The sequence below is a fragment of the Hoplias malabaricus genome, chromosome X2, assembly GCF_029633855.1.
Source record: "Hoplias malabaricus isolate fHopMal1 chromosome X2, fHopMal1.hap1, whole genome shotgun sequence".
Classification (NCBI taxonomy): Eukaryota; Metazoa; Chordata; class Actinopteri; order Characiformes; family Erythrinidae; genus Hoplias; species Hoplias malabaricus.
Window position 1 is genome coordinate 18,599,144 of NC_089819.1, and position 25,193 is coordinate 18,624,336.

General features: G+C 41.3%; 1 protein-coding gene across 1 annotated transcript in view; it reads right to left on the minus strand.

Moving 5' to 3' along the window:
- Nucleotides 1-1,176: 1,176 nt before the first annotated feature.
- LOC136676376 (neurogenic locus notch homolog protein 1-like) overlaps nt 1,177-25,193 on the minus strand; it is a 45,487-nt gene continuing 21,470 nt past the window's right edge. The window contains exons 10-34 of the mRNA XM_066653327.1: nt 23,472-23,585; nt 22,890-23,123; nt 22,504-22,614; nt 20,576-20,768; nt 20,313-20,458; nt 20,105-20,218; nt 18,660-18,779; nt 18,307-18,459; nt 17,586-17,814; nt 16,946-17,147; nt 16,288-16,441; nt 15,430-15,614; nt 14,607-14,739; nt 13,681-13,938; nt 13,441-13,553; nt 12,112-12,683; nt 11,254-11,634; nt 10,699-10,844; nt 9,375-9,588; nt 8,400-8,487; nt 7,898-8,060; nt 5,594-5,892; nt 5,223-5,370; nt 4,970-5,067; nt 1,177-4,035 (exon numbers count right to left, since the gene is read on the minus strand). Coding sequence (XP_066509424.1) covers nt 2,731-4,035; nt 4,970-5,067; nt 5,223-5,370; nt 5,594-5,892; nt 7,898-8,060; nt 8,400-8,487; nt 9,375-9,588; nt 10,699-10,844; nt 11,254-11,634; nt 12,112-12,683; nt 13,441-13,553; nt 13,681-13,938; nt 14,607-14,739; nt 15,430-15,614; nt 16,288-16,441; nt 16,946-17,147; nt 17,586-17,814; nt 18,307-18,459; nt 18,660-18,779; nt 20,105-20,218; nt 20,313-20,458; nt 20,576-20,768; nt 22,504-22,614; nt 22,890-23,123; nt 23,472-23,585 — 5,873 coding nt within the window. The 3' untranslated portion in view covers nt 1,177-2,730. The remainder of the gene's footprint in view (nt 4,036-4,969; nt 5,068-5,222; nt 5,371-5,593; nt 5,893-7,897; nt 8,061-8,399; nt 8,488-9,374; nt 9,589-10,698; nt 10,845-11,253; nt 11,635-12,111; nt 12,684-13,440; nt 13,554-13,680; nt 13,939-14,606; nt 14,740-15,429; nt 15,615-16,287; nt 16,442-16,945; nt 17,148-17,585; nt 17,815-18,306; nt 18,460-18,659; nt 18,780-20,104; nt 20,219-20,312; nt 20,459-20,575; nt 20,769-22,503; nt 22,615-22,889; nt 23,124-23,471; nt 23,586-25,193) is intronic.

Consider the following 25,193-nt stretch of genomic DNA (forward strand, 5'->3'; position numbering starts at 1 on the left):
CTCCCGGGGCATGTGCTCCTAAACCTCCCAGGAGTTGGCACAGGAGAGGGCACGGAAAACAAGACTCAAGACTAGACAGGAACAGACACAGGAACTGGGGACACGACAGGACCGGATAAATGAGATGGGAACTGGACAGGAGTAACAGGGGACTGGACATGAGACAAGACAGAGGGTTGAAACAGGGACTGGACAGAGGGTTGAAACGGAGACTGAACAGGGCTGACAGGGGAACAGGTACAAGAACATTTACAGGGACCGACACAAACACAGTGACCGGGACAGGGACAAAGGCAGACAAGGGTACAGGGACAAGGACAGAGACAGGAACCAGGACAGACAAGGGAACCAATATAACAAGGGGGTGCCCAGGACTGGCAAATGTTTGTGGGGCAGTCTGAGAAGCCAGCCTGGGCACAACTCTAGGGATAACCTACGGACATGACCAGGAGCGGCCAGGGCCACAGTCACGGGGACAGGAGCGGCCGGGGGAGCCTGCAGTGACGTCGTCCACGCAGACAGGGGAGCCTGCAGTGACGTCGTCCACGGAGGCAGGGGAGCCTGCAACGTCGTCCACGGAGGCACGAGAGGCGCGCGCTCACGAAGACAGGAGAGGCGCACGCCGCGCTCACGAAGACAGGTGCGGCAGGAGACGCCGCGTTCATGAATACAGAACCGGCTGGAGACGCCGCTTTCAAGGAGACCGGAGCGGCCGTAGGCGCCGCGCTCTCTGAGAAAGGCGCGGCCGGAGGCGCGAAGACAGAAGCGGCTGGAGACGCCGCTTTTCCGAGGACAGGGGTTTGAACTGCTCGCCGGGCTTGCGCTGGAGCTGTAGAGGGTATAGGGGGTTTCACAGGCGCACCCATTAGATCCCTCAGTGGTGCGCCCCTGTTAGCCCCACCTCCGTCGTCCTGAGGTTGGAGGCTAACAGCCCCTACCTTTAACCCCCCCAAAAAAATTTCTCCGGACCTGAGGGGGTAATCGACCATCGAGTGGGTGACTCCAGCACGTTTCTTTCGGCGATTCCTTCTACAACAGACTTGACAGGACGAAGGCGTGACAATAATGAAGAGTCATTTCAGTAAGATGGTTCTAAAGCATGCATTCTTATGGACTACAGCACAAACTGAAATTCAATTTATATTTATATTTTTTATTATTTCAAGAATAACGTTTACAGATTGACAACAGAACTGACAGAAAATATACTTTATGTAAACTACAGTTTGCTGATAGGTAACATTTACAGATATTGCATACTCAATGCAGTTGATTTGATATACTCCATTTTTGTGGGTTCAAAATGTATACTGTGGCACACCAACAACCCTTTCTCATTAAAAAACAATCTTACAAATTTATAGCAAACTAGTGGTCAATAAATAGAGTTTAAAACATCAAATTATGTTATTCATATTCTATATGGGTTGCGGTAGTCTCTAGATCTTTGCATACACATCTTATAAGACCTCTAACTCAGTGATACTGAGCAAAATATATGTTGTTTCTATGATAGAAAACAAAAAGCTACTGATTAACAGAAACTCAAATTTCAATGGCACATTTAAGATTTCTGAAACAAAATCCTGTTCACATAAAACACCTCCAGTAGGTATATTTACATTAGCCATAGGCTCCAACAAAGCATACAATATAGGAAGTAAAGAGAGATTCACATGAAGCCTCTTCAATAGACCCCATACATTTTTTGGCCACTTGACCAGTTTAGAAAGGAAAGGTAGGAAGAACACAGTAATTTAGACTGCAACCTGTTTTAAACACATTAACACCAAATAAACCAGTGTAAATCCTTGCTTTCACACCCACTTACTTACAGTGGAAGTTTTAAAACTCTGCTTTACGCAGCTACTTTATAAACAAACAGGGAAGATAAGTAAATCTCACAAAGAAACTATACAAAAAGCTTATGTATTAAAGAACCCCAGGCTTTAGGACTATTTGAGAATTAACCGTAGTCAAACAAAACAGAATCATGAGAACTTAGCTATAGAAACATAACACAAGCATCTATTTACAGACATAAATTTGGTCCTGTTCTACACTAAAACTTTCAGTGGTCAGTCCCCAGTGTAATTCAGTCCCAGACAAGTTTTGTGTGTTTTAAAACTGCTTCAAAATAAACAAATATAAAAAAACTGTCTTTTGTCTATTGATCTTGGAACAATGGACAAAGCAGCTCTTCTGATTGTTAAAACAAACATAAAATTCATTTATGTACTGTAATACTGAAAACTTTGTTATAAAATGTGTTCTATAAAATGCCCTTACACAAATGTTTCATTTTACAAAATTATACAGTAATGTAGAAAAAAACCCAACATAAGCAGAGCAAGTAAAAAGGAAAAGCAAGTTTTTAAGACCAATAAATACCCAGTGTGTATTCCAGAAACCACAGTATAATGCAAAAAAAAAGCTTCAAAATATGAGCATTACTAAGAACTAGAAATGCTGCTACTTTCTGTTTCACTACTGACATTTTCTTCAGATGATGAATTCCAAAAAAAATCCAAAAAGGCAGGTGAAAAAAATATATAAATAACAAGACATTAATAAATAAAAAATAAACAAATGAACAAACAAACAAAAAGATGTGGTTAGTACAAAAGGCATAGAAAAGACCCTTCATTTAAAATGGGTTTACTGCTGTATATATATTTTTTTAAAAGAGTGCTCTTAATATACATAAAATATAACATTCCTGCAACTGCTCTACTTAAACTGCTCAGGAATCTGTCCCATTTGTGTCTGCATGCTGGTGGGTGGGCTGGAGATGCCCTCGGACCAGTCAGACATGTTGGAATGGGGTGAGGAGCTGGACCATTGGTCAGGTGAGCCAGGTGAGGGTGTGAGGAATGGATGCTCAGGCACCTGGAGCTGGTGATTGGGCGTGTTGGTGGCATCCATGGCGGCTGAGTAGCTGTGCTGGGACGGCGGAGTGAGGAACTGAGTGCTGGCCATGCTCTGTGCCAGTGTTTGAGCTTGGAGCAGCTGTGTATCCTGTGGCAGGATGGTGTGGATGGACATGCTATTGCCCTGCTGCAGCTCTGCACCACCCATGAAATTCTGCCCACCGTTCGTGTTTTGGTGCTGCATCTGGATGTTGGTTTGCTGTTGCTGTTGTTGCTGCTGCCTCTGCTGCTGTTGTTGCTGTAGATTGGCCTGCATCTGCTGTGACTGATGCAGAAGATGTGGTTGCCCAGCCAAGTGGGTGTTGCCCAAGCCCTGAAAGCTCATGATCTGGGGCAGGCCGTTTCCATTGTGGAGCATCAGACCATGCTGGGCAGCAGGCTGGTGCTGGCCATTCCTCACGGCTCCAAACTGACCCTGCTGACCCATTCCGCCGTGCATTCTGCTCAGCCAGTCGCATTGGCCGGTGGAGCCATTTGAGCCAGCCACTGGCAAGTGTGTCAGACGTGGAGGCAGAGGATCAAATTGTAAACGGGCAAGATCCTGTTTACTGGCTAAACCCAGATGGTTTACACCTGGCATGTGGGCATCTGGCACAGCCTGTAAGTGATTGAGCGACTGCTGAAAGGGCGAGGTCATCAGGGGTGGAGAAGCCACATCTGAAACATAACCGTGGGGCGACTCAAGTGAATCCACAGGCGATAGTGCAGCTGAGCTGTCCAGTAGGACACCTTTGCCATCCTGGGGCTTTGACTTCTTTTTGGCCTTCAAGTCCTTGTTACTGTCCTTGCAGCCCATGCCTTTGGTGCCAGGCTTGCGGGGCTTTTTACTCTGAACAGAAGGCTTCAGGCTGCCCAGGTAGGCATTAGGAGAGCAGAGGGGGGGTGAAAGTGTGGTGCTGAGAGGTGCGCCGTGCATGGGTGGGCTACGCACCAGATTGTACTCATCCATTAGGCGCACAATGTCATGATGCATGCGCTCCTGAGCAATGTCCCGGGGGAGACGGTCCATGTGGTCTGTGATCTCACGGTTTGCAAAGTGCTCCAGCAGGACTTTAGCTGTCTCATAGCTGCCTTCTCTTGCCGCCAAAAACAGGGGTGTCTCCTCCTAAAGAACAAAAGAAACCCACTGTGAGGAAACTTTACCCCTAAATCTGAGGTGTCCAGATCCAATCTTGTGGGCCTAATACGGGAATTTTGGTGATTTTCCTACTTTAACACACATAATTCAATTTTGCTGCTGATTACCAGGAGAGGTTAGTGTTTTAGACCATGACAATCACTAACTGTGCCTTACTGGCTCTCTTCAAGACCCAGTATGGACACTAAAATGTTTTAATTTCATGGTCTTTTCCTAATCTCCTCTAACAGATCTGCATTATTACACAGTAAATTCAACAGTGTTAAATCAACACCATTAGTGTTAACTTAACACTGAGAGTGTGAAATTATTACACTAACAGTGTTAATTTAACACTAATAGTGTTGTTTTATAATTTCATCCTGAGGCTTGAGAAAATAATGTATCGTCACTGTCTAAAACAAAACATACATCTCCAAAATAGTAATTTTAGAGGAGAAGGAACAAACTATCTTAACTTCCAATTGAAGTCAATGTTAAAAGTTTTATTCCATGTTATTTTGGAGTATTGTTATTGGTTCATCATGACATTTTCACACAGTGTGAAGAACAGCTATAGTGTTCAAATTATGTAGTAAATAAATGTTGGCAAAAAAATGGAGATACAGATTTTCCTTTGGACAGCTATAATATAGTGTAAGTCAGGGGTGCACAACTGCAAATTTTGGTGATTTGGTGATTCCTCTGCTAAAACACAACCCTTAAACCTGTCAACTAACAGATGAGTTGAATCAGGTGTGTGTGAGCAAAGGAATCACCAAACTTTACTGGATACTGGCCCTCCAGGACTGGAGTTGTGCACCCCTGGTGTAAGTTATACACATGTGGCCACATAATTACAGGTTACCCCTAATTTTACCTAAATAAATAAAGTGGCTGCCTGTGAAAAGCGAAGCCTTACCTTGTTGTTCTGCATGTCCTTATTGGCTCCATTCTTAAGGAGTACGACAGCTGCTTCCACATTATTTACAGCTGCAGCCCAGTGAAGTGCAGACTTGCCTGACAAAAAAACATAAGAAAATTTCAGCTACTCCTCCAATGAAGATAATAATTCAAACTGGTACATGGTATTGATTAAGAGTAAGAATCTTGCAAAAACAAGAAAACCTACTTTATGTTTAACAGTTAACTCTTGATGATGGTGATGGTCTTACCAAAGTCATCGATAGCATTAACGTCAGCGTGGCAGTTGATGAGTTCCTCCACCATGCCTTCCACAGCCAGCCTGGCTGCCAGGATCAGAGGCGTGGTTCCATCATGCATCCGTGCATCCAGGTCTGTGGCCCGATTCCGGATCAAAATCTGGAACATGAATAAACAAGAAGGGTTAAGGAGGGTTAAAAGATACTTAAGTATAAACAAAATTCAAGTTTCAAGATGTCTCTACTACTAGTCCAATAACAGGTTTTAAAATTAAGAATTTATTGAAAGAAATGTAAAACCTGCAGCATAAAAAATTACATAAAAAAACAACACCAAAAACATTACCTGGAATTTTATTACTACTTGATTATTGATGACATACCTGGAAGACTCCCTGTGCATCTGCAGCCACAGCGGCATGTAGAGGGGTCCGTCCCATGTTATCCTGAATGTTGGCATCAGCACTAGCTTCAAGAAGCCTTTTTGCTGCATCAGAACGAGCGTAACGGGCAGCCAGGTGCAGAGCAGTCTCTCCCGTACGGTCAGTCTGGTTGTGCAGGTTGGCTCCCTGGTAGATGAAATCGTTGATGACGTTGGCAGAAGCATCCTCCTCCTCTTCACTATTTCCAGTCTCCAGGCCACCACCACTACAGGAGGCAATCATCAGCGGGGTGAACCCATCTTTAGAAGGAAACAGAAAAACACAATGGGAGTTTACCTTGACCTGAAATCATGAACCTAATTAGAACAGAACCCAAGAACATTCTCTGAGTATACTGAATTAAACTGAATTAGCCTACAGCAATGAAACCAACAACACTCAGAATTTGTTCAAATCATACCACCACCAAAAGTCTACTCCATCCTGCAATGAGTATCACAATTCCTAATTATTTCTAATGATTAAGCTGTTTGAAAACTGTACAAATGCCATATTGCAGATAGAATATCACAAGTTACATGGCTGGTGATGCCAAAGGTGGCCAGGAGTCCAAGTGAGCCTGACAAACCTTGTTCCGTCTGTGTGTGTGCAGGCTGATCCTCCCCCAACCCAGTCATTCAACATGATTTCAGCCAATGCTGACTAAGCAGAGGTGTCAGTCAATATTTTCTTTCATGTTTATTGAGCTGTTCAATCATATCTTGTGGTGGCAGAAGATGTTATGGGAGACATTTGAGCCAGCTATCACACTCTGAGCATAGAAGCCTCGTGTAGCAGGTGGACTTGATAATGACTAAATTGACCAAGAGAAAACTGACAAACATAGGGTGACATAGAGAAAGCAAGTTACAAGGAAACATCATTATTATACGTTTAATTCAAATACTGTACACCCCTTAACAGATTGTCTTCTAATGTCAGTTTGAGCCAAGTTGACCTTAATATAAGACCACACCCTAGAACTTAATTTAAAAAATTCTGTGTTATTTTTCAACAAAGGTAAAACCCATAAAGCCAAACTGAGAACAGGCTCATCCCAATTCACCCCCATTATTCTTCAAAGTGACGGAAAGATCAGACCAAGAAACAAACAAATCGAAGTGGATTGGACAACTTTGCCTCAGTGAATCACCCCTAGATCTCTTTCGATAACAGATTCTGATGAAGCACTGTTTTTTTCCCTATCCACCGAACTCATGGAAGTGGGCCAGGTTTTTGAAATCTCCACGGCTGGTAAAAGTGAGCATTATCATCCCTGAGAAGAGGCTTGCCACAGCATCTTCGACAGAGGCTTCTCTTCTTCAAAAGAACAGCTATTCCCAGATCTAGCCCGATTTGGTCGATTCCAACACATTGATCCAAGGAGCGGGGAAAAAGAGAGAGAGAGAGAAAAACGCTTGCGAAAGCACACAGCCTTTGAATCCTTCTTGACATTCTGGAGGGGCTTTGGCAGTTATTGAGAGAAGAGTCGCACTTTGATATTGTTTATTTTAATCGGCACGTGTAAATAGGATGTAGATATGGCTGGGTCGATCGTTAAGCTTAGAGAAAATGGGCACCCTCCCCAGGGTTTCACAGCTTTCAGTAAGAGTCTTTGAAGTGGATCCCTTTTCCCACTGGGCCCTGTGCATTAACTCCCTACCAGAGCTCAATTTAGTCCCTCACCTCAGCATTCTACTGACACACACATTCACTCAGTACAAGCACAGAATTGTGAGTGGAAAAATATTTTTACAAGTCATTAATGAATACTGTAACATTGAGGGTAAAAAAAACTGTAAAAGTGCAACTAAAATTGAACATGATCTGTATCAGGATTCACACTGAAAGTGGTTCGGTTAAGATTTATATGGTGTATCTAACTGCAATAAGACACAACCAACAATTATTAATTTAGATTTTAAATGTATTATTATTTTATTAAACAGTTTTTAAAATTAATTAAACAATATTTTCATATGTGTTCATATATATATATATATGTGTGTGTGTGTGTGTGTGTGTGTGAGAGAGAGAGAAAACATATATAAACATATATACATATATAAACTAAATCAAGTATCACCGTGACCCTGAAGTGAATAAGCGATTACAGACAATCAATGAATGAATAAATCAAATATCCCCCAGCATTATTTTTTTAGGAATGGACACTTCTTTGAGATGACATTTCTTAATCGTTTGGATATTCTTGTACTTCTCTTTAAACGAGAAACATTTCTCTAGAGTAAAGATATGCCTTACCTGGTCCTCGGACATTGACATCCATGCAGTCGTTTTCAGTCTCGCCCTGAGGAGGTGTGGGAGCTACAGAAGGGATTCGCAGGTCAGCAGCATCTAGATGCTGCTGAGTCCACTGACGATGGTCCTGCTGGTCATCCAGATCTAACATTGCATGCTCTTCAAACTGGCACAAGAATCAAACAATGATTAGAAATAGTAATATTTTATATAATTTAATAATTATTTACAACATTATTAAAAGATTTCTTTATTTTTTTTTTTTTTTAAAAGAAACCATAGGTTGCTTTCTCCTGTCAAAATAAAGGTCAAATATATAATAAAATATTATGCTATGTTTCAATGTAAGAATATTATAAAAGTATATTTATTTACCCATAACTTAAAATATAATCTTATAATGACTTCTTTCTCAGTGACAATGACATAAATCATAATTTATAACCATGAATAAATTAGATTTTTCCCCCCAAATTAATGGTGTAATAATCAGGCTTTGCCTTACCCTGAAGCGTTTGGTGTCTGCTGGCTCCTCCTCTGCCCATTTGTTCTGGTTGTCATCCATTAGTGAAATATCAGAGTTCTTAAGTGGCCTGTCATCATAGAAACATCCCATCAGATGTGTGGATGAGATCTTTTACCACCAGCCAAAAGCATCTCAAGTTTCTCTAGCTTCTTCACCACCACCAAAACTGCTATTGATTAAACGGACCCCCTCCCCCTTCAACAAGCTAATTAATTCATTACAACAAATCATCAAGCACCCCCTGCTTCTCCTACACTTTGACACACCCCACATTGTACCTAAGCCATATATTTTCCAGGCAAATATGCCGTATGAAAGTTTGTGGAGATCCCCGTTCTCAGTATGTTATTAATGAATTATTAATTTTAGTTGTCAATTTGCAGCAAAATAACAAAATAAGACTCTCCAAGGTTAATGTTAGTAACAAAAAAATTAACTTTTAAATTTTTGAGATAAGGACAAAAAAACTCAAATACTTTTTGAACTCCTTCTATTTTTCATAACGGTAAGATGCCTCTTGCTACTCTTTCCGTCCAATGTCTCTCTGAGCTGAGTGGAAAGTACACCGCATTAAATTAAAACACTCGATTCTGTCACTCTGCCTTCTTCATCTCTAAATACAGTTCATTTAAACTCAAACCCTTAAATTCTGAATTTCTTATGTAGCTAATATTTTATTGATCTTAAGGCTTACTGTCCAGTTACAATATTGTAAATTATGCAGTAAGCACTATTAAACTTAGACAATGACAATGATGTAGACAATGTAGTACCGTGTGTGAAAGACCTCCTACACGTCCTTACAATTAAAGGATTCAACAGGAACCTAATTGGGAAAATCATCAAAAATATTTGACATTTCTCAAAAATGTCAAAAGACGTCAAGGTCTCCTCAAACCTTAGGCGAGCAGTGTAAGTCCACAGATGCCACACGACCAGAAATGGTGTACTCACTTTAAGCCGACTGAATCTTCGCCGACGGGCTCTCTCCTCTTCTTCTTGCTAGGCTCACTGGTCTTGAAGCCCTCAGGGAACCACAGCTGGCCGTGCTCACGTCGCCGCTTTCGTGAGGCCACCATCCCCACAGCAATGAAGGCCAGCAGGGCCACACCGGCCAGCACCACATAAAGCAGATAGCTCCTTGTGGGCGATGGCACCTCGCTTTCACCTGCAAGAAGAAGGGGTGACATGTCAGAGTCTACAACAGTCAAATGTAGGACGGGGCACATGAGCGTCCCGTGTCCAAAAATGTCCACTGTCGTGTACTCAATTAATCCTCATGCAAGAAACTGTCCACAAAACATTTAGCTGGATGAACGAGGTTCCAGCCAGTTTGAAAGCTGCACGCGTCCCATTTAGCAATAATCAGAATTGCTAACCGCTTCTTCATCAAAAAAAAGAAAAAAAGAAAAAGTGCTAGCAAATAGGAAGGCGAGGAAGGGAGAAAAAGAAAAGAGAGAAAGAACACCTCCTCTCACGTCTTCTCAGACCAGGGTACCAGGAGACAACTTTACCACTTCTTCTTTAAGGGAAAAAAAGGGAGGGATTAATGAACTTCAAATTACTGCGCACGCTTTAAGCTGTAAAGACGAAGGATTTATTAGGATTTTCAAGATAACAAAGACTCCCAACTTCTAGCACACTCCCGATCAATTTTCCTCCGCTCCCGTTTTCTTTTTTTTTTTCTGGGGCCCCTCTCCCTCTCTCTGCTAACGATTTTGAAATGATAAACTCTCCTCACCTAAACCCTTGGAGATGCGCTAAGTCCCGGTGTTACATTCAGAGAGGTGAAGGTTGCAGCAGCCCCCTTCATTGCACACTAAGGCCATGTTGAGGCGCGTGTGCATTTTTATGTGTGTGTGTGTGTGTGTGTGAGTGATACTGGGAGTTGATGGTGTGGAGGTGGCAAGTGTTGATTTACAGCAATTAACCATTTTGGTGCCTGAAGCCAGTGGATTTACCCATGGACTGTGTCATTGATTGGTAAGATCTGATGCACAATTACATTTGTGCTACTGGTGGAGTACAAAAAAGGTAAACTTCAAAGGCAACTGTATAATCCCTGCAAGGATACCATGTGAAGTGTGTGTATTTGTGTGTATGGGGTCGGGGGGTGTTAAAGTTTGAGTTTATTGTGAATGCTGCTGGAATTCACTGAGTGGAGTAAGGGGTCCACTTTTTGATTCATGGAGTAACAGAGATGGATGCCAGCGACACAAAAGCTCATGGGCTAACTGTTTTTTCCAGGGAGAAAAGTGTGTGCATGTTTAATACTCACTAGTAACTGCTTTAACATAGGGCATGTTGAGATTGCCACTGGAAGCTAGAGCTCCAAGAAAGGCAGCAACATCAGTAGCACTCTGGAAGCAGTCTGATGACTGCTGATAGCACTGACGGTTGTCTATCTCCAAATGCACCACCGAACTGGAAAGAGGACACAACATTCACTCTTTACACATACAGTTCCCAAATGCATTACAATGATGACATTTAATCTCACACTTGTCATACCTATAACCATTTTTTAAAATTATTGTATGCAAATGACCTGCTAGCCTAAAGCGCATTACAGCCTAGTGGTTGATATTTATATATATCAAATAAATGAGTTCATGTGGTTTCTGACACTACTACATACTGCAATCCATAAAAAAAGGACCTGAAAAGCACATTTCCTTATTTGTCTCATAGCCCCATTACGTAACAAAACTTCGGACACATAAAACATTTTGTGGTTGATCAACACATGCAGTCATTTGTACATTTTAGAATGTTTCTAGTTTTAGAATATGTCCATACCCTGCATCACCCTGACTCACACCCACCCACTCACCCTACAACATGCATCTGGTCCTGGTCACGTTGCCCTGTCCCGAAGATATCAGACCAGCTGTCCAGTGAACGTTTTCTGTTGTGTTTGCGGAGCTCGTGTGGGCTGCCGTAGTACGGGAAGATCATCAGCTCTCCTTTGTCGTCCAGTCGGAACACGATGTTGGTGTGTAGCACACGGCTTAGCTCACGCAGAAATGCTGAAGAGTTGTTCCGCAGCTGCTCAGGGGGTAAGTGCACCACCAGCACCAGGTGACCTACAGCCCGTTTCTCTGGCAGGTTCTCTGCACAGTCCAGACCATCCCACTCACATTCAGCATTGTTGCAGCCCTGGTCACAGTGGCCATCCGCATAGTGGTCTTTGCAGTACTGATCATACAGTGGACTGAAGGAACACAGGAGGAAAACAAGAAAAATGTTAGAAACTCAATCCATGCCCAAACTAATGACAGTAAATTTTAACATGAATAGTGTGATATCACACCCAGTTGTTTCCTCGGCACACTGTCAGACAAAGATAATCTGTCCATTGAATAGTGAGTGGCGATAGCTTAAACTAAAACATATTGTTTGTTAGCTTCTCAGAAATAAACTGGATATTGGCAACATACATCAGATGTATGAATCCCCATTTAAACCTCTCTCACTTTCTGAACCCCAAAAGTAAAACAGAAGGGCTGATATAATACCTATTAAAAGTAAATTATTTCTACTGACTTAATCCCAGACTGGTTTAATCCTGGACTCAAAGGAGTTTGCCAATATAAATTACTGTTAAATTAGGTTTGATCTGAGTCTAGAAAGTCAATAATTCTGATGCAATAAACAATTCTAATTCTGGACAATATATCTGGAAACTCACTTGCACTCTCCACCACTTCCCTGGCAGTCAAACCCATCATAGAGGCAGCCGGCACTCTTGCACTGCTCATCACACTTTCCATTGTTGAAGTAGCGCCAGCACTGCAGTGCATCTGAGCAGTTCTTCCATGGGTCACGGAAATTCAGTGAGCAATCACCTCCGTCCCAGTCACATGCATGGCTGTTACAAGCAGCGTCACACTCTTTGTTGCCTTTCTTGGTCTCACACTCAGCCAACTCACAACTGGCCTCCACTTCTGGTGGAGGAGTGATGTCCCTGCCAAAACCACCTGTGAAGCCATAGTCCAGGATGTGGCAGAGGAGGCCATTAAAGTCGGCAGGACACACACAGTGGAAGTACGGTGCCTCAGAATTCAGCTCACATGTGCCTCCATTATAGCAGGGGTTAGATGTGCAGGGCCCATCACTCGGATGCTGACACTCTGGGCCTGTAAAAGCCACAGGACACAGGCACCGGGGACTCTTATGACCAGAAATGCAGGTTCCCCCATTTCTGCATTGGAGGCTTCCACAGGCCTGTGCATCATATTCACAGGTCGAGCCGCTGAAGCCCTAACAGACACAAAGAAAAAACAAAACAAAATGTCAATGCTTGTTTTCATTACTGAACTTTTTCTTCACTATTGATATATACATCACCAGGACCAGTACAATCTTGAAATAATACAAACATTTTTTTTAATCTAAATCCTTATGCCTAAATACTTAAAATTACTTTTCTATGATACATATAAATTAAGGGCAGCATGGTGTAGTAGCAGGTAGTGTCACAGACACAGCTCCAGGGACCTGGAGGTTGTAGGTTCAAGTCCCGCTCCGGGTGAATGTCTGTGAGGAGTTTGATGTGTTCTCCATGTGTCTGCGTGGGTTTCCTCCCACAGTCCAAAAACATATGTTGGTAGGTGGGTTGGCAGCTCAAAAAGTGTCTGTAGGTGTGAATGTGTGAAGCCCTGTGAAGGACTGGCGTCCCCTTGAGGGTGTGTTCCTGCCTTGCGCCCAGTGATTCCGGGTGGGCTCCGGATTTATCGCAACCCTGAATTGAATAAGCGGTTTCAGACAATGAATGAATGCATGAACATATAAATGTATATTTATATTACTATACATAATAAACATTTCTGTGAACTAGAAGCTCTTGTTTGGATTTGAAAAAAAAAAACATATTTGCTAAGGAATTACATCTAAAAAAAGATCATTTCATATTTGTCATATAAGATTTTAAAACACATGTACATAATAAGAGAATTTATGCTTTCAACATCCATAAAATGTCATCACATGTGGAATCAAGTGTGAATGGAACACTCACAGGAGGACATTTACAAATGAATCCATGAGGAGTGTTGCTGGCTACAGCACAGGTTCCTCCATTCCTGCACGGCTTCCCCTTACAGCCATCAAACACAGTGTCACATCGCTGACCTGCAACACACACATGCAGCAAACACGCAACATGTTATAGCTACATTAATTTCATGTGTTTTCCAGGTAATATCCCCAGGTACAGGGTGTGGAGAATTATGGATGTCAAATAATCTGCAGTACTCACCTGTGTAGCCAGTGCGACATTCACAGCGGTAGTTGTTGGTCAGCTGTATGCAGCTGTGTGTGCCCCGTGGGTCACAAGGGTTGGACAGACACTCATTCACATCACCCTCGCAGCGTTCACCTACATAGCCAGCTGGACACACGCAGTGATAGCCTCCGACACGGTCCACACAGCGGCCCTGGTTAAAGCACTTAGGTTCCTGAGTCACAGGATCAGTGAAGGGTGTGCAGTCATCAATGTTGATCTCACAGTGAACTCCTGAAAATGGATTGGGAGAATAAGTCAGTTTTGACATTAATCAAAGGCCTACTGCTAACAAAAGTCTGTCATGATTTCCCGCTGACCATTATTAACCAATTAAAGGACACTAAAAGTATAAATAAACATAAATAAATTGAAATAGGCAACCGATCATTCGTTTACATTTAAATGATTTATTCCTTTCAAATAATTAGGTCCATTAAAGAGGCAATACACCGTGACTTAATTGAGTTAATGTGTTGCATTAAATAAAACAAAAATCTAACATAATCGAATTTAGTCAGCCCAAAATGGTCTACTGCATGTACAGAGCCAGTTTAATTATTTAAATTATAATAAAGTAATAATGGTAATCAACCATGATGGGAATATAAATAAGATAACTTGAGAAACGTTTATAATGTTTAATATTGTGAGCCCTATGTGCTTTCAAAAAGATAACATGAAAAGATAACAAAAAGATAACATGAAATAAAGTAAGGCATTTTACTTCTATCTATTTATAGACCTGTAGACCTTAATTAAACATACCTCTTTACATGTCCAAGAGAAATCAATCAAAGAGGAAAAGTCTAAGTAAGCTGGCTCCTGCCAAAGCCCTAATTAATGAAGCGTAGGATGGACAGATGGACAGAAAGAGAGGGAGAAAAAGATGGTTAGCTGACCTTGCGTTCCTCTGGGACAGGAGCATTTGTAGGTATTGACGAGGTCGATGCAGGTGCCTCCATTCTGGCAGGGCTGTGAGACGCACTCGTTGATCTCACTGGAGCAGTTTACTCCATGATAACCTGGCACGCACTGAGAGAGAGAGAAAAAGACACAGAGATCAATGCCAAACATGAAAGAAGGCCATTTCTCTTTACTTGACTGTTCCATGGCCTTGCCAGGCAGGAAGTTCTGTTTATTTCATATATATATGAAATTTGTCATTTATTATTTTATTATTAAGTGCAATGAAAGAGGCACAGAATGCATCATTTGTGTTTGTAAGGAGCTCATTTATGAGTTGAATTTAATGAATAATTATTTTGCATACAGGTGTGTTCTGTGTTAAGAAAAGAACCTTCATACATATTCATTACTTGTCGTTTTTTGACATCTAAACATATAAAAAATAGATTATTATCGACTGCCAAAATTGAGCCTTGAACCCTTTTTAGACAGGATTTTTTTTTTCATGTTGAATAATAAATGTTTAAAAAAACATTCAATATTTCTCGAAACTGACTCCCATATGTGTGAGTATGAATAGTTTTCAAATTGTTCCTGGATAAGTGGTTTGCCCAAAACTGAAGTAAGAGCTAGCATGACTTATCTACTCCAGTGTCTTTTTCTTCATTTGGATGTTGTAATTGTTGTGTGATCATATGATTACATTTATCAATTCTGTAGAGTTAATGACACCCAGATGCCAGAGTTTCTTCACTCAGGAGATGTGTATATGTTCCATTATAATAGAGCCGATTTTTTTGGTGATTGCTTGCTCACCTCACAAGAATATCCTCCTAAGTAATCAGTGCAGGTAGCGCCGTTCTGGCAGGGGTTGGGGATGCACTCATCCACCTGTTCCTCACAGTAGCTGCCTGTGTATCCTGCCTGACACTGGCAGTAGTGTGTGTTCCCAGCATCCAAACACAGGCCAGAGTTACGGCAGAGTCTAGCAACATCCACACCTGTGGACAAAATACAGAAAAATTCAATCATTCCATGGCAAGACATGGACATATATTCTGAACCTCTCAAATCTAAATACAAGTTTTAGGTCACAAACTATGATTGACTCTGTGTCTTGAAGGTTCACTATTTGCATAAGCCAATACTACAAACGTATGACATGGTTGATGTAAAAAAAAAATAAATCAAGAATGAAAGGTGCTGTATACAACTGCAATTTTAAAAATTTCTGTGAATGTTTCCCCATGGCTTGCTAGCTTGTTGGTGTTTTTGCACTCTGGTAGAAGTCCAGAATTAATAGTCAGCCCTGGCCCTGTATATGGAAACCAAGCAAAGTGACTCAGATTGACAAACACAACCATTTTCTAGCCAATCAGTGTGTGTTTGTGTGTGTGTGTGTGTGTGGGGGGGGGGTGTTTCTAACACAGTTACATTGTATTAATATTTCTTGACAAACAGACCAGAAATGATTCAGCATGATTTACGCATGAAAAAATTATATTTTACTATAATATTTTACTATAATATCAACTAATATTTGAATTCTGAAGGAACTTTTGCAAAGTTACAATTTGGAAATACGAGTAATAGGTTTTAGCACAGTACACACACACACACACACACACACACACACACACACACACACACAAATGCACTCCATTCTGGCCCTACCTTGCTGTTTAGCTGCCACCTCGCAGGACACACTGGGGACGTCACAGTACAGACCTGTCCAGCCCGTCTGACACTGGCAGGTGTAGGTGGTACCACTCTGTCTGCAGGTTCCTCCATTCTTACAGGGAGATGGCTTACACCAGTTCATCAGCTCCTGAGACCAGCAGAGGCATTATTTAAACATTTACTACATATTTCATTCTTATTTAAATATTACTCAGTCCTCAATTTTGAACAAATATCAGTACTGGTAAATTGATTCTTTCAGAATTTGTTTCACTGTTTCTATTCATAATCATTTTTATTGCCATTACATCTATGCAATGATCCTAATATGGTGCTAACATTATATCACATCATAGCTTTCAAATAGTTTCTATGAATATGTTTAAAATTATGTAAGAAAGTGGGCTAGAACTGGTAATGATTAGAAAACAGAATAAAACATCTAGATAAACATATATCTGGACCGTAATTCGAGAAGAAATAGCTATATATCATTTCAGTATCTTATTTAGTATTTAATGGCTATGTCCTAATTAATTGTTGAAAAAAAAGTGATTCTAGATTTTAAACAGAAAAATGTACATTTCTAATATATTTTATATTACAGTAAATCTGTAGCTCAGCTCGTTTGTTGATAAATGGTGTGAACTACCTGGCAGTTGAATCCACGGTATCCATGAGGACAGGTACATTTGTATGTGCCGTAGCTGTCCTGGCATGTGCCGCCGTTCATGCATGGCTTGGAGTCGCACTCGTTAATGTCATGTTGGCAGTAGCTGCCTGTGAACCCTGGCAGGCACAGGCAGCTGAATGTGTTGATGCCATCCACACATGTGCCACCATTAAAGCAAGAGCTGTTCAACATAAAAATAAGCAAAAATAAAAACATGGTCAACAGTTAGCATTGTAATATTGCAACAGCTCATTTGTTCCATTTCTGCTGGGATGATTTTTCAACCAAAAGTGGCAGTAGGTGACAACACAGATCCAGGGAGCTTTAACCACACTATGAAGGTATGTCTGATATGATCTTCTGCCAGGTTTCTTGTGGGTCTGATAACATGAGGGCTTTAAAAGGTAAGCAGGAGCTGATCCTCCAAATCAGATTTGCCTTTTAATTGGGCTACAATGACCGTAAGACAACCTGATCTTAAATCCGTCACAAAATGTCAAAGGCAATTGACTGTTGTAGGCAAAACAGGGAAGACCTGTGTGTGGAAAGGTTAGGATTTACACATGAGAGAGGGGTTTGTTAGATCCTGAGTCAGCAGTAAATGGAGTGCAGGATTTACCTCTCAGTGCAGTCAGGTGTATTATTCTCACAGTGGATCCCACTGAAGCCTGGTGGGCAGGTACAGGTGTAGCTGTTCACACAGTCCGTGCAGTTGGCACCATTCTTGCATGGGTTGCTGTCACACTCATTAATGTCCTCCTCACATTTGAGGCCTCGAAATCCTGGTAGACATGTGCAGGTAAACGCATCTACACTGTCTTTACAGAAGCCACCGTTACTGCAGGGGTCTGAAGGAGAAGTGAGAGGAAGGGTTATGCAGTAGCACAAAATGTTTGGCAAAAAGTTATGGTCCCCCTTGTCCTAGACAGAAGTAAAGAAGTAAAAACCAAACACGCAAAGAAATAAATGAAATAAAAATTAACACAGATTGTAAACAAAGTAATAAACTGAGCTGGGTTTCCCAAAACATCAATTTATATTATTGATCACAGAGTGAGCGCCACACTGAACACTCTCTTTCTCTCTCTGCTAAGATGATTTAAACACTAAAATGTTTTTGGGAAACTGGGCCCTAATCTGCTAGGGGCTCTTCTTAATGCCTCAAGCCACTGCATGGATAAGTAAAATTTGTTAAACCAACAAAGACACACAATATGTTTGATTCTATCAGGTTTCTTAATTCAAAGCAAATATTTTTGGCTGTAGTAATTCCGTAAGTGTTTCACACTTTCTGTAAAGAACAAGAAAAAAAAGTGCAAACAGGGGAGGGCTGGACTTACTGGGTGTGCAGTCATCTATGTCAGTTTCACAGTTTCTGCCAGCGTAGCCTGATTTGCAGCTGCACCTGTAGCTGCCTATGGAGTTCTGGCAGGTGGCGCCGTTGCGACAGGGGTTCTTCACACACTCGTTGATGTCTATCTCACAGGTCTGGCCTGCAACAGCAGGAGGAGGAGCTCACACACTTTACAAGACTCGACGTGCAAACTACTGCATACAACAAACATGCTTGGACTTCCTTTGAAAACATCTATAGTATGAGTGCATAGTTCACTGTTTTCAATAGACTATTTTGGTTCTGGTCTACTGGATGTTTGTGGCATATTTTTTCATTTGTGTGTGTTTTCTTTCTAACCTTGCCAGCCTTCAGGGCACACACAGGAGAAGCTCTCATAGTCCTCCGACTCCTTACAGATGCCACCATTCTTGCAGGGCTTGGGACTGCAGGGATCTAACAGGGTCTCACAGTTCTCACCTGTGAAATAAACAACAAAACTAAGCGCAATATATATATATACACACACACACACACACACACACACATATATATATATATATATATATATAAACAAACCTTAAAGAGCCCATATCATGGAAAACTGAATTATCTTGACTGAGACTGTTTACATATTATACTTAAAGGCAACAAACAGATGGGAGCAACAAACATGGGAATATGAATAATAAAAATAAATCATAACAGCTTTGTGTACATGATGCCACACAGATGTAATAGCTGGACCTCAAAGAAAAAACATAAAATTGGAAAAACATTTAGAATGTGGGCCCTTTAAGTACAAAAATATTTTTTTGCAACTGATATGAAAGTAATGGGTACAGTTAAAGGGTTAACATCTAAGATTGTTGTTTTCTGATCTAAAATGAAAACGAAGGAGCGGAACAGTATCAGAGGAAGGCATTCTCTCATTCTTAGTTGTGCTAAATTTAATCAGTGATACTGGTTGCGGAATTGGCCCCGTTAAAGATTCCTCCCTTTTCTGGAAGATTAGCTTGTCGTGGCTAGCGAACAGAGCTCACAGTCCTTCTCCCTATCTGTTTCCACGACACCAGGCCCCTACAGGAAGCCGTCAGGCCTTTCCGGCTATTGTCCTGCCATTTGCTTTTCTGTGAGAGAGGAAGCGGGCAAACAGGAAATGTGTCAGGCCACTGTTCCCACCCAGCCTAGACCAGGCCCCCAGTTATTCCACCTCCCAGCAAGTCGTGGATTTTCCGCGAACAAAAAAGTCATTTGGAATAAAAATGATTTCAGGTCCAGAGGCGGAGAATCTCCCCTGTCTGTTGTGTCAAATAATACAGCAAAGGGAAAGAATGTGGACTCTTCTGCAAACCTGTTTTCCTGTATAGTTATCAGCAGTGCTCGCAAGGCACGCTGAACAGGCCAATATCAACAGAGAAGGAATCAGGCTAAGTGTGAGAGGAAAAAGGAAGTGTTGCTGCTGAACCTAGCCATAGAGCATGTCCTCCAGAGCACGTTTTCCTGTATCCCAATATCTGGGAGGCGGAAGATCACGATATGAGCTAGGAAAAGGTCCAAGAATTAGCAAAACAAAACCCTAGGAGTAGTATTTTTTAATAAGGGTAACAAGTTCTCAATTTCCACTTTGATTAAATTTGATTCTCTCAAAGAATATGAGGATTAACATGTGAGAATATGTAAAAAAAAAAAGCAATGCATTTTTACATTAATATATGAGCCAAGATTTCATTATCAAGTACTTATTTAAAAAAAACATTATTACAACAAATAAAGACACCTCAAAAACAAACAAAAGCTTGTACCAGTATAAGGCAGCGCACAGTTGCACTTGTAGCCAGCCACATCATCAATGCAGGTGCCCTGGTTTAGGCAGGGGTTGGAGGCGCACTCGTTGATGTTTGTCTGGCAGTTAGGACCTGTAACCAGAAGCGGGAAGCCCCTGTGAGTTTGAGATGTGCTGAGAGAAGAGAGACAACTGTATTGTACATTAGCAAACAAAGAGCCACTAACCACTGAATCCAGCCCGACAGGTACACACATAGCCACTGGTCATATCCTTACAGGTGCCACCGTTCATGCATGGGTTGGACTCACACTCATTGTTGTTGATATCACAGTTGGGGCCACTCCAGCCAGAATCACAAATACAGTTATAACTATGGCAAAAATAGAAGAGAGTGTGGACTATGAATAGATATATGTCAAGTTAACTGAATTAATCATATATTGTAACCTGTAGTGTACATAACCATAAAAAACAAAAAATGACGTACCCATTGACTTTGTCTTCACAGTGTCCATGAATACAAGGGTTGCTGAGACACTCATTGAGTTGAGACTTGCAGATGGGATCATGGTAGCCCTCTCTGCATTGACAGGTGAATCCATTAACCTCATCAATACATGTTCCACCATTGTGACATGGGTTGATGGCACACTCGTCAATGTTGATATTACACAATTCGCCTGAGTCGGAAAAAAAAGATAACGTGTGAATCAACTTATGTCACTTTCTTGCCGTTATGTTTTTTATACACAGTATTCACAGAGTTCCTCCTTTTAAAACATCAGGACAGGTTAAAGGTTCAGCTTATATTTCACAATTGAAGGAAGAATACAAATCTAGATATTAACAAATATGTCACTACTGTAGCACATACTAGGCTTCCAATATTCCATTCTTTCAAATGTAGGGATATGTAGGCCTAATTTCAGTTTTAATTAGACTAAGTTCCAATGTAAACTATTCTCAATTAGAGAAATTATTTATATATTTTTGGAAGAAAAAATGTATGTGTATTGATATTGAATTTTCATAGGTACATAATTAAGAATTTAGGCCTTCAGTCTAAGTATAAAAGACAATGAAAAACATAATCTACATCACTCAAACTATCCACCCCATCAGATCAGGTGTTTTATTGAATGCCTTTTTTGTCAAGCAGCCCGGGAATATTTAGGCCCAGCTTTTTAGCTGCCACATGAAGTAGCGCCAGCATTCAGCCAGCGTAAGACACAATATAAAGAGAGCGGTTTCGTTTGTCGCTCGTCTTTAAAGTGCCCGCCAACTTCCCCCTTTTAAAAGATCGACTTACACAAATCTTTAGCAAATCTTTTCTCCTTTCAGCCCCCCTCCCTTTAGGCTGAATGGGAGAGCAGGGCAGCTTGCGTGTCGGAGCGCCAGGCGGGAGCTTGGAGGGAATGTAAGGCAACACCACAGCCAGGCTAGAGAGAGTGTGTGTGTGTGTGTGTGTGGGTTAGTGTGTGCACGCTAACCAGCTGTCTCTCCACGCCCTGCTTTGTGCCTACCTCACCTGGGGAAGCCTTTGCTTACTCTCTTCCCCATTGTGAACTCAGACCAACACCTACCTATCTGGCCCACACAGGCCTAGAAGATGCATCTATAAATATCCTACAATATACAATTATTTAGTTCAAGGTCATTTACTTTGAATTTATTTGGACATTTACTTGCATTCATAAGCATGTTTAGTTCCAGGGTTTCCCCTAGTTTACTTTAGTTGCCTGGTCTTCCATATGGGAAAAAATACATACATTTGATGCAAATGATGCATTTCATGGATTGACTTATTCATTTTCTCTATTCACTTCATCACAATCAGCTTTGTATTTGGTCTGAAGTCGACACAGAATCATTGAGCGCAAGGTAGGAACACACCACAGACGAAGTGCCAGTCCATCTCAGAGCATCACACACTCACTCAGTCACTTACACATTCACACCTGTTGAAAGTTTCACATATTCCCCAGTTACCCGCACTTGTGGACCATTTCTCACAGCCAATCCACCTACCAACGTGTTTCTGGAGGAAACCAGAGCACCCAGATGAAACCCAGGGGCAGACACAGACGGCGACCCAAGGTGGGACTTAAACCCACAACTGGCAGAGGCACTACCTGTTGCGCGCTAGTGAACCTACAGTTCAGTGTACTATAATGATTTCACAGAAATATCTTCATTCATTTGAAACAGATATAATTATATTAATTTAAGAAATACCAGAGAAATAAAGATGGTAAGCTGCAACATTTTGCAAGACAATTGGATTAAGATTAATGCCCTTTATTTGAGCTACACTTGTAATATGAGTATATGCAGAGTTGTATATTTTTGTTGTTAAAAGTGTTTATATCACTGTGAATTTTAAATCACCATTAATTAATGGTACAGCTCTCTCACCTGTATATCCTGGCTCACAGGCGCACTCATAGCTGTTGATCTTGTCAATGCACTTGCCAAAGTCACATGGATTGCTCTTGCAGTCATCAAGATTGATCTCACAGTTAACACCTGGGAACCCAAGTGACATTTTAATCATGTGCCAGACTCCTGGTGGGCTACAGCACTGCAGAACTTAACATTTTGCCTCACTTAACACACTTTATTCAATTAAAAACTAAAATGATGATGGCTTTCATAATTTATAGAATTGAACACCTAGCAAGAAGATTGTTTAGCTGTGGTCACAAAGAAAACCATTTATAGTAAAAACTATTTTCAGAGACACGCTCAATTCTTAAATGTGAAAGAACATATATTATATATATTCCAGGTTTATTTCTCACCTGTTGTTCCTCTGGGGCAAACGCACAGATAAGCATTCTCACGGTCTTGGCAGGAGCCTCCGTTCTGGCATGGCTGGCTCAGGCACTCATTAATGTTGGTCTTACAAAGTCGACCAGTGTAGCCAGGGCGGCAGTGGCATGTGAAGCCTGCCAAGCCGTCCATACACGCACCATAGTGACAGGGGTTGGACAAACACTCATCAATGTCAGTTTCACAATGCTGTCCAGTGTAACCTGCATAACAGTAAAATGAAATACACAATTCATATCAAAAGGAAAAGAGTATTACAAACTTAAATGTTCAACTATCTAAATAATTCACATCCCTACATAACGTTAAGCATTTTATGTTATGATACCTAAGAGGACAATGTTGTTTTAGCTAATAAAAACTGTAAGTATGCAACTATTTAAAAAATGTTGGTGGAGCATGCAAAAATTACTTATTGTTACATGTTAGATATAATAGTAAATTCTAATGATGAATATTTATTTGGTACATATTTGTAGATTCGAGGGTGAGGATTTACAGCCTTAAAAATGCCCTTGTGTCTAAGGGGTTAACATCAAGTTTGTTCTTACCCTCAGTGCATTGGCAGGTGTACATGTTAGGTCCATCAATGCATTTGGCGCCATTTTTGCAGGGCGTGCTGGCGCACTCATCATTGTCCAATTGGCAAATGTTTCCAGAGAACCCTGCAAAGAGAGAAGGATAGAGGGAAAGGGGGAGAGAGAGGGGAGGAGGGTCATTAGGATGATCTCTTTAGACCACACTTACACAATCCCCGGTCAGCCTTCATTAACACCTCACCACACTGCCCAACGTACACTCTCTCCCTCTCTATCCCTTCTTTTTTCAAGCCCTCTTTTCAGCATACCCTCACAGGGAGAGTGAGGGGCTGTAAAAAAATGTGGGTTTGGAAAACCTTCCAAGGCCTCCGGACTAGGGGCACCAGACAAAGGGGAACTGTCTATTCAAAGCCGTGCCGGTTGCCTCTTTTGTCCAGGAGAACTTTTCCATCACAATGTGCATTCTCTCATCCTGCCTTGGCCCCTTCTCCGGCTCGGCCTCTCCAAAAAGAACTCTCTGCGACCTACGACCTCTCACTATTCAGTCCGCCTCGTCATTCAGGATCGCCCAGCAGGCGCGCTTTTTAGCCCAGCTATTCTAATCTCTCGCTAACAACGTCTGCTGCTCATATGTACAGTCTGAGCACATTAAGGCCTACAGCTCTATCAGCACTACATTTTGAACATTTAGTCCGAAGGACTGGAGTTGTATTTTAAAGTGCCTGGGTATAGTACATCTCAAAATTTAAAGCGGAGTTCCATCTAAAGTTATGCTAACCAACCATTAGCACAGAAGAACACATCCCAGTGGAAATTCCTTGTCATTGTGTTCCACCTCTACCTCTCAAACCAGCAAGGATTTCCTCCAGGCCTCTGAAATGGTACATTTCGAAAAGCACTATTGTGGTTGCCATGGACTTGCTGTGTACGACATTCAAAAGAAGCCTTGCCTGGCATGCCGAACAGAGCTGATTTGCATTTGAAGACACAGTGTAGGGGCCTTTACTCCATTCTCCTCCAGCTTACTACCTCACAAACCACAACACTCAGGGGGTTTAGAGGCCCCCATAGGCATCTCCTCATCACCTCACACAAAAACACATCCTAATTTATGCATGAATTCTTCTGCATCAGAAATGCATGTTTTCCTACCAGAAGTGGTTGTCTTGCTCGAAAATAATGCTTTGATCTGCTTTTACAAGGTGTCTGACCCTTTTTCATTAAAATTACTTCCACTTCAACTGGGACAAGTGAGGGGAATGAAAGTGAACCATACTTCTGGTAAACTTCAAATCTATCACTCAAGGGTCCTTACAGTAATGCATCAGTAAAACACATACCTGATCACATGATCTTGTGCCATGCATTGTCTTATTGCATATTTTTAGTGTTTTCTTTTTACATCTTGGTGAATTTATAGGGGGTATGTGCAGTTTAACATACAATAAACAACTCTCAATTATTATGTGTTCTGAATAGTTGCTTTGAACTGTGCCTCATAAAAACAACATTCTCAACTGATCTACCCCTTATAATTTCAGCATAAATGAATGGAGCTAAACTGCTGTGGGTTGATATGAAATGTGTTTGCCTTTAGAAAATTAAAATAGGGTTTTTTTATTAGCTGAATTTCTATATATGAACTCTATGGTTTGGCAGTGATTTATATGATTTGAAAAGTTTTTTTATGTTATGTTCAATTTAATAGAAAAATACCCATTACAGTTTTTCTTT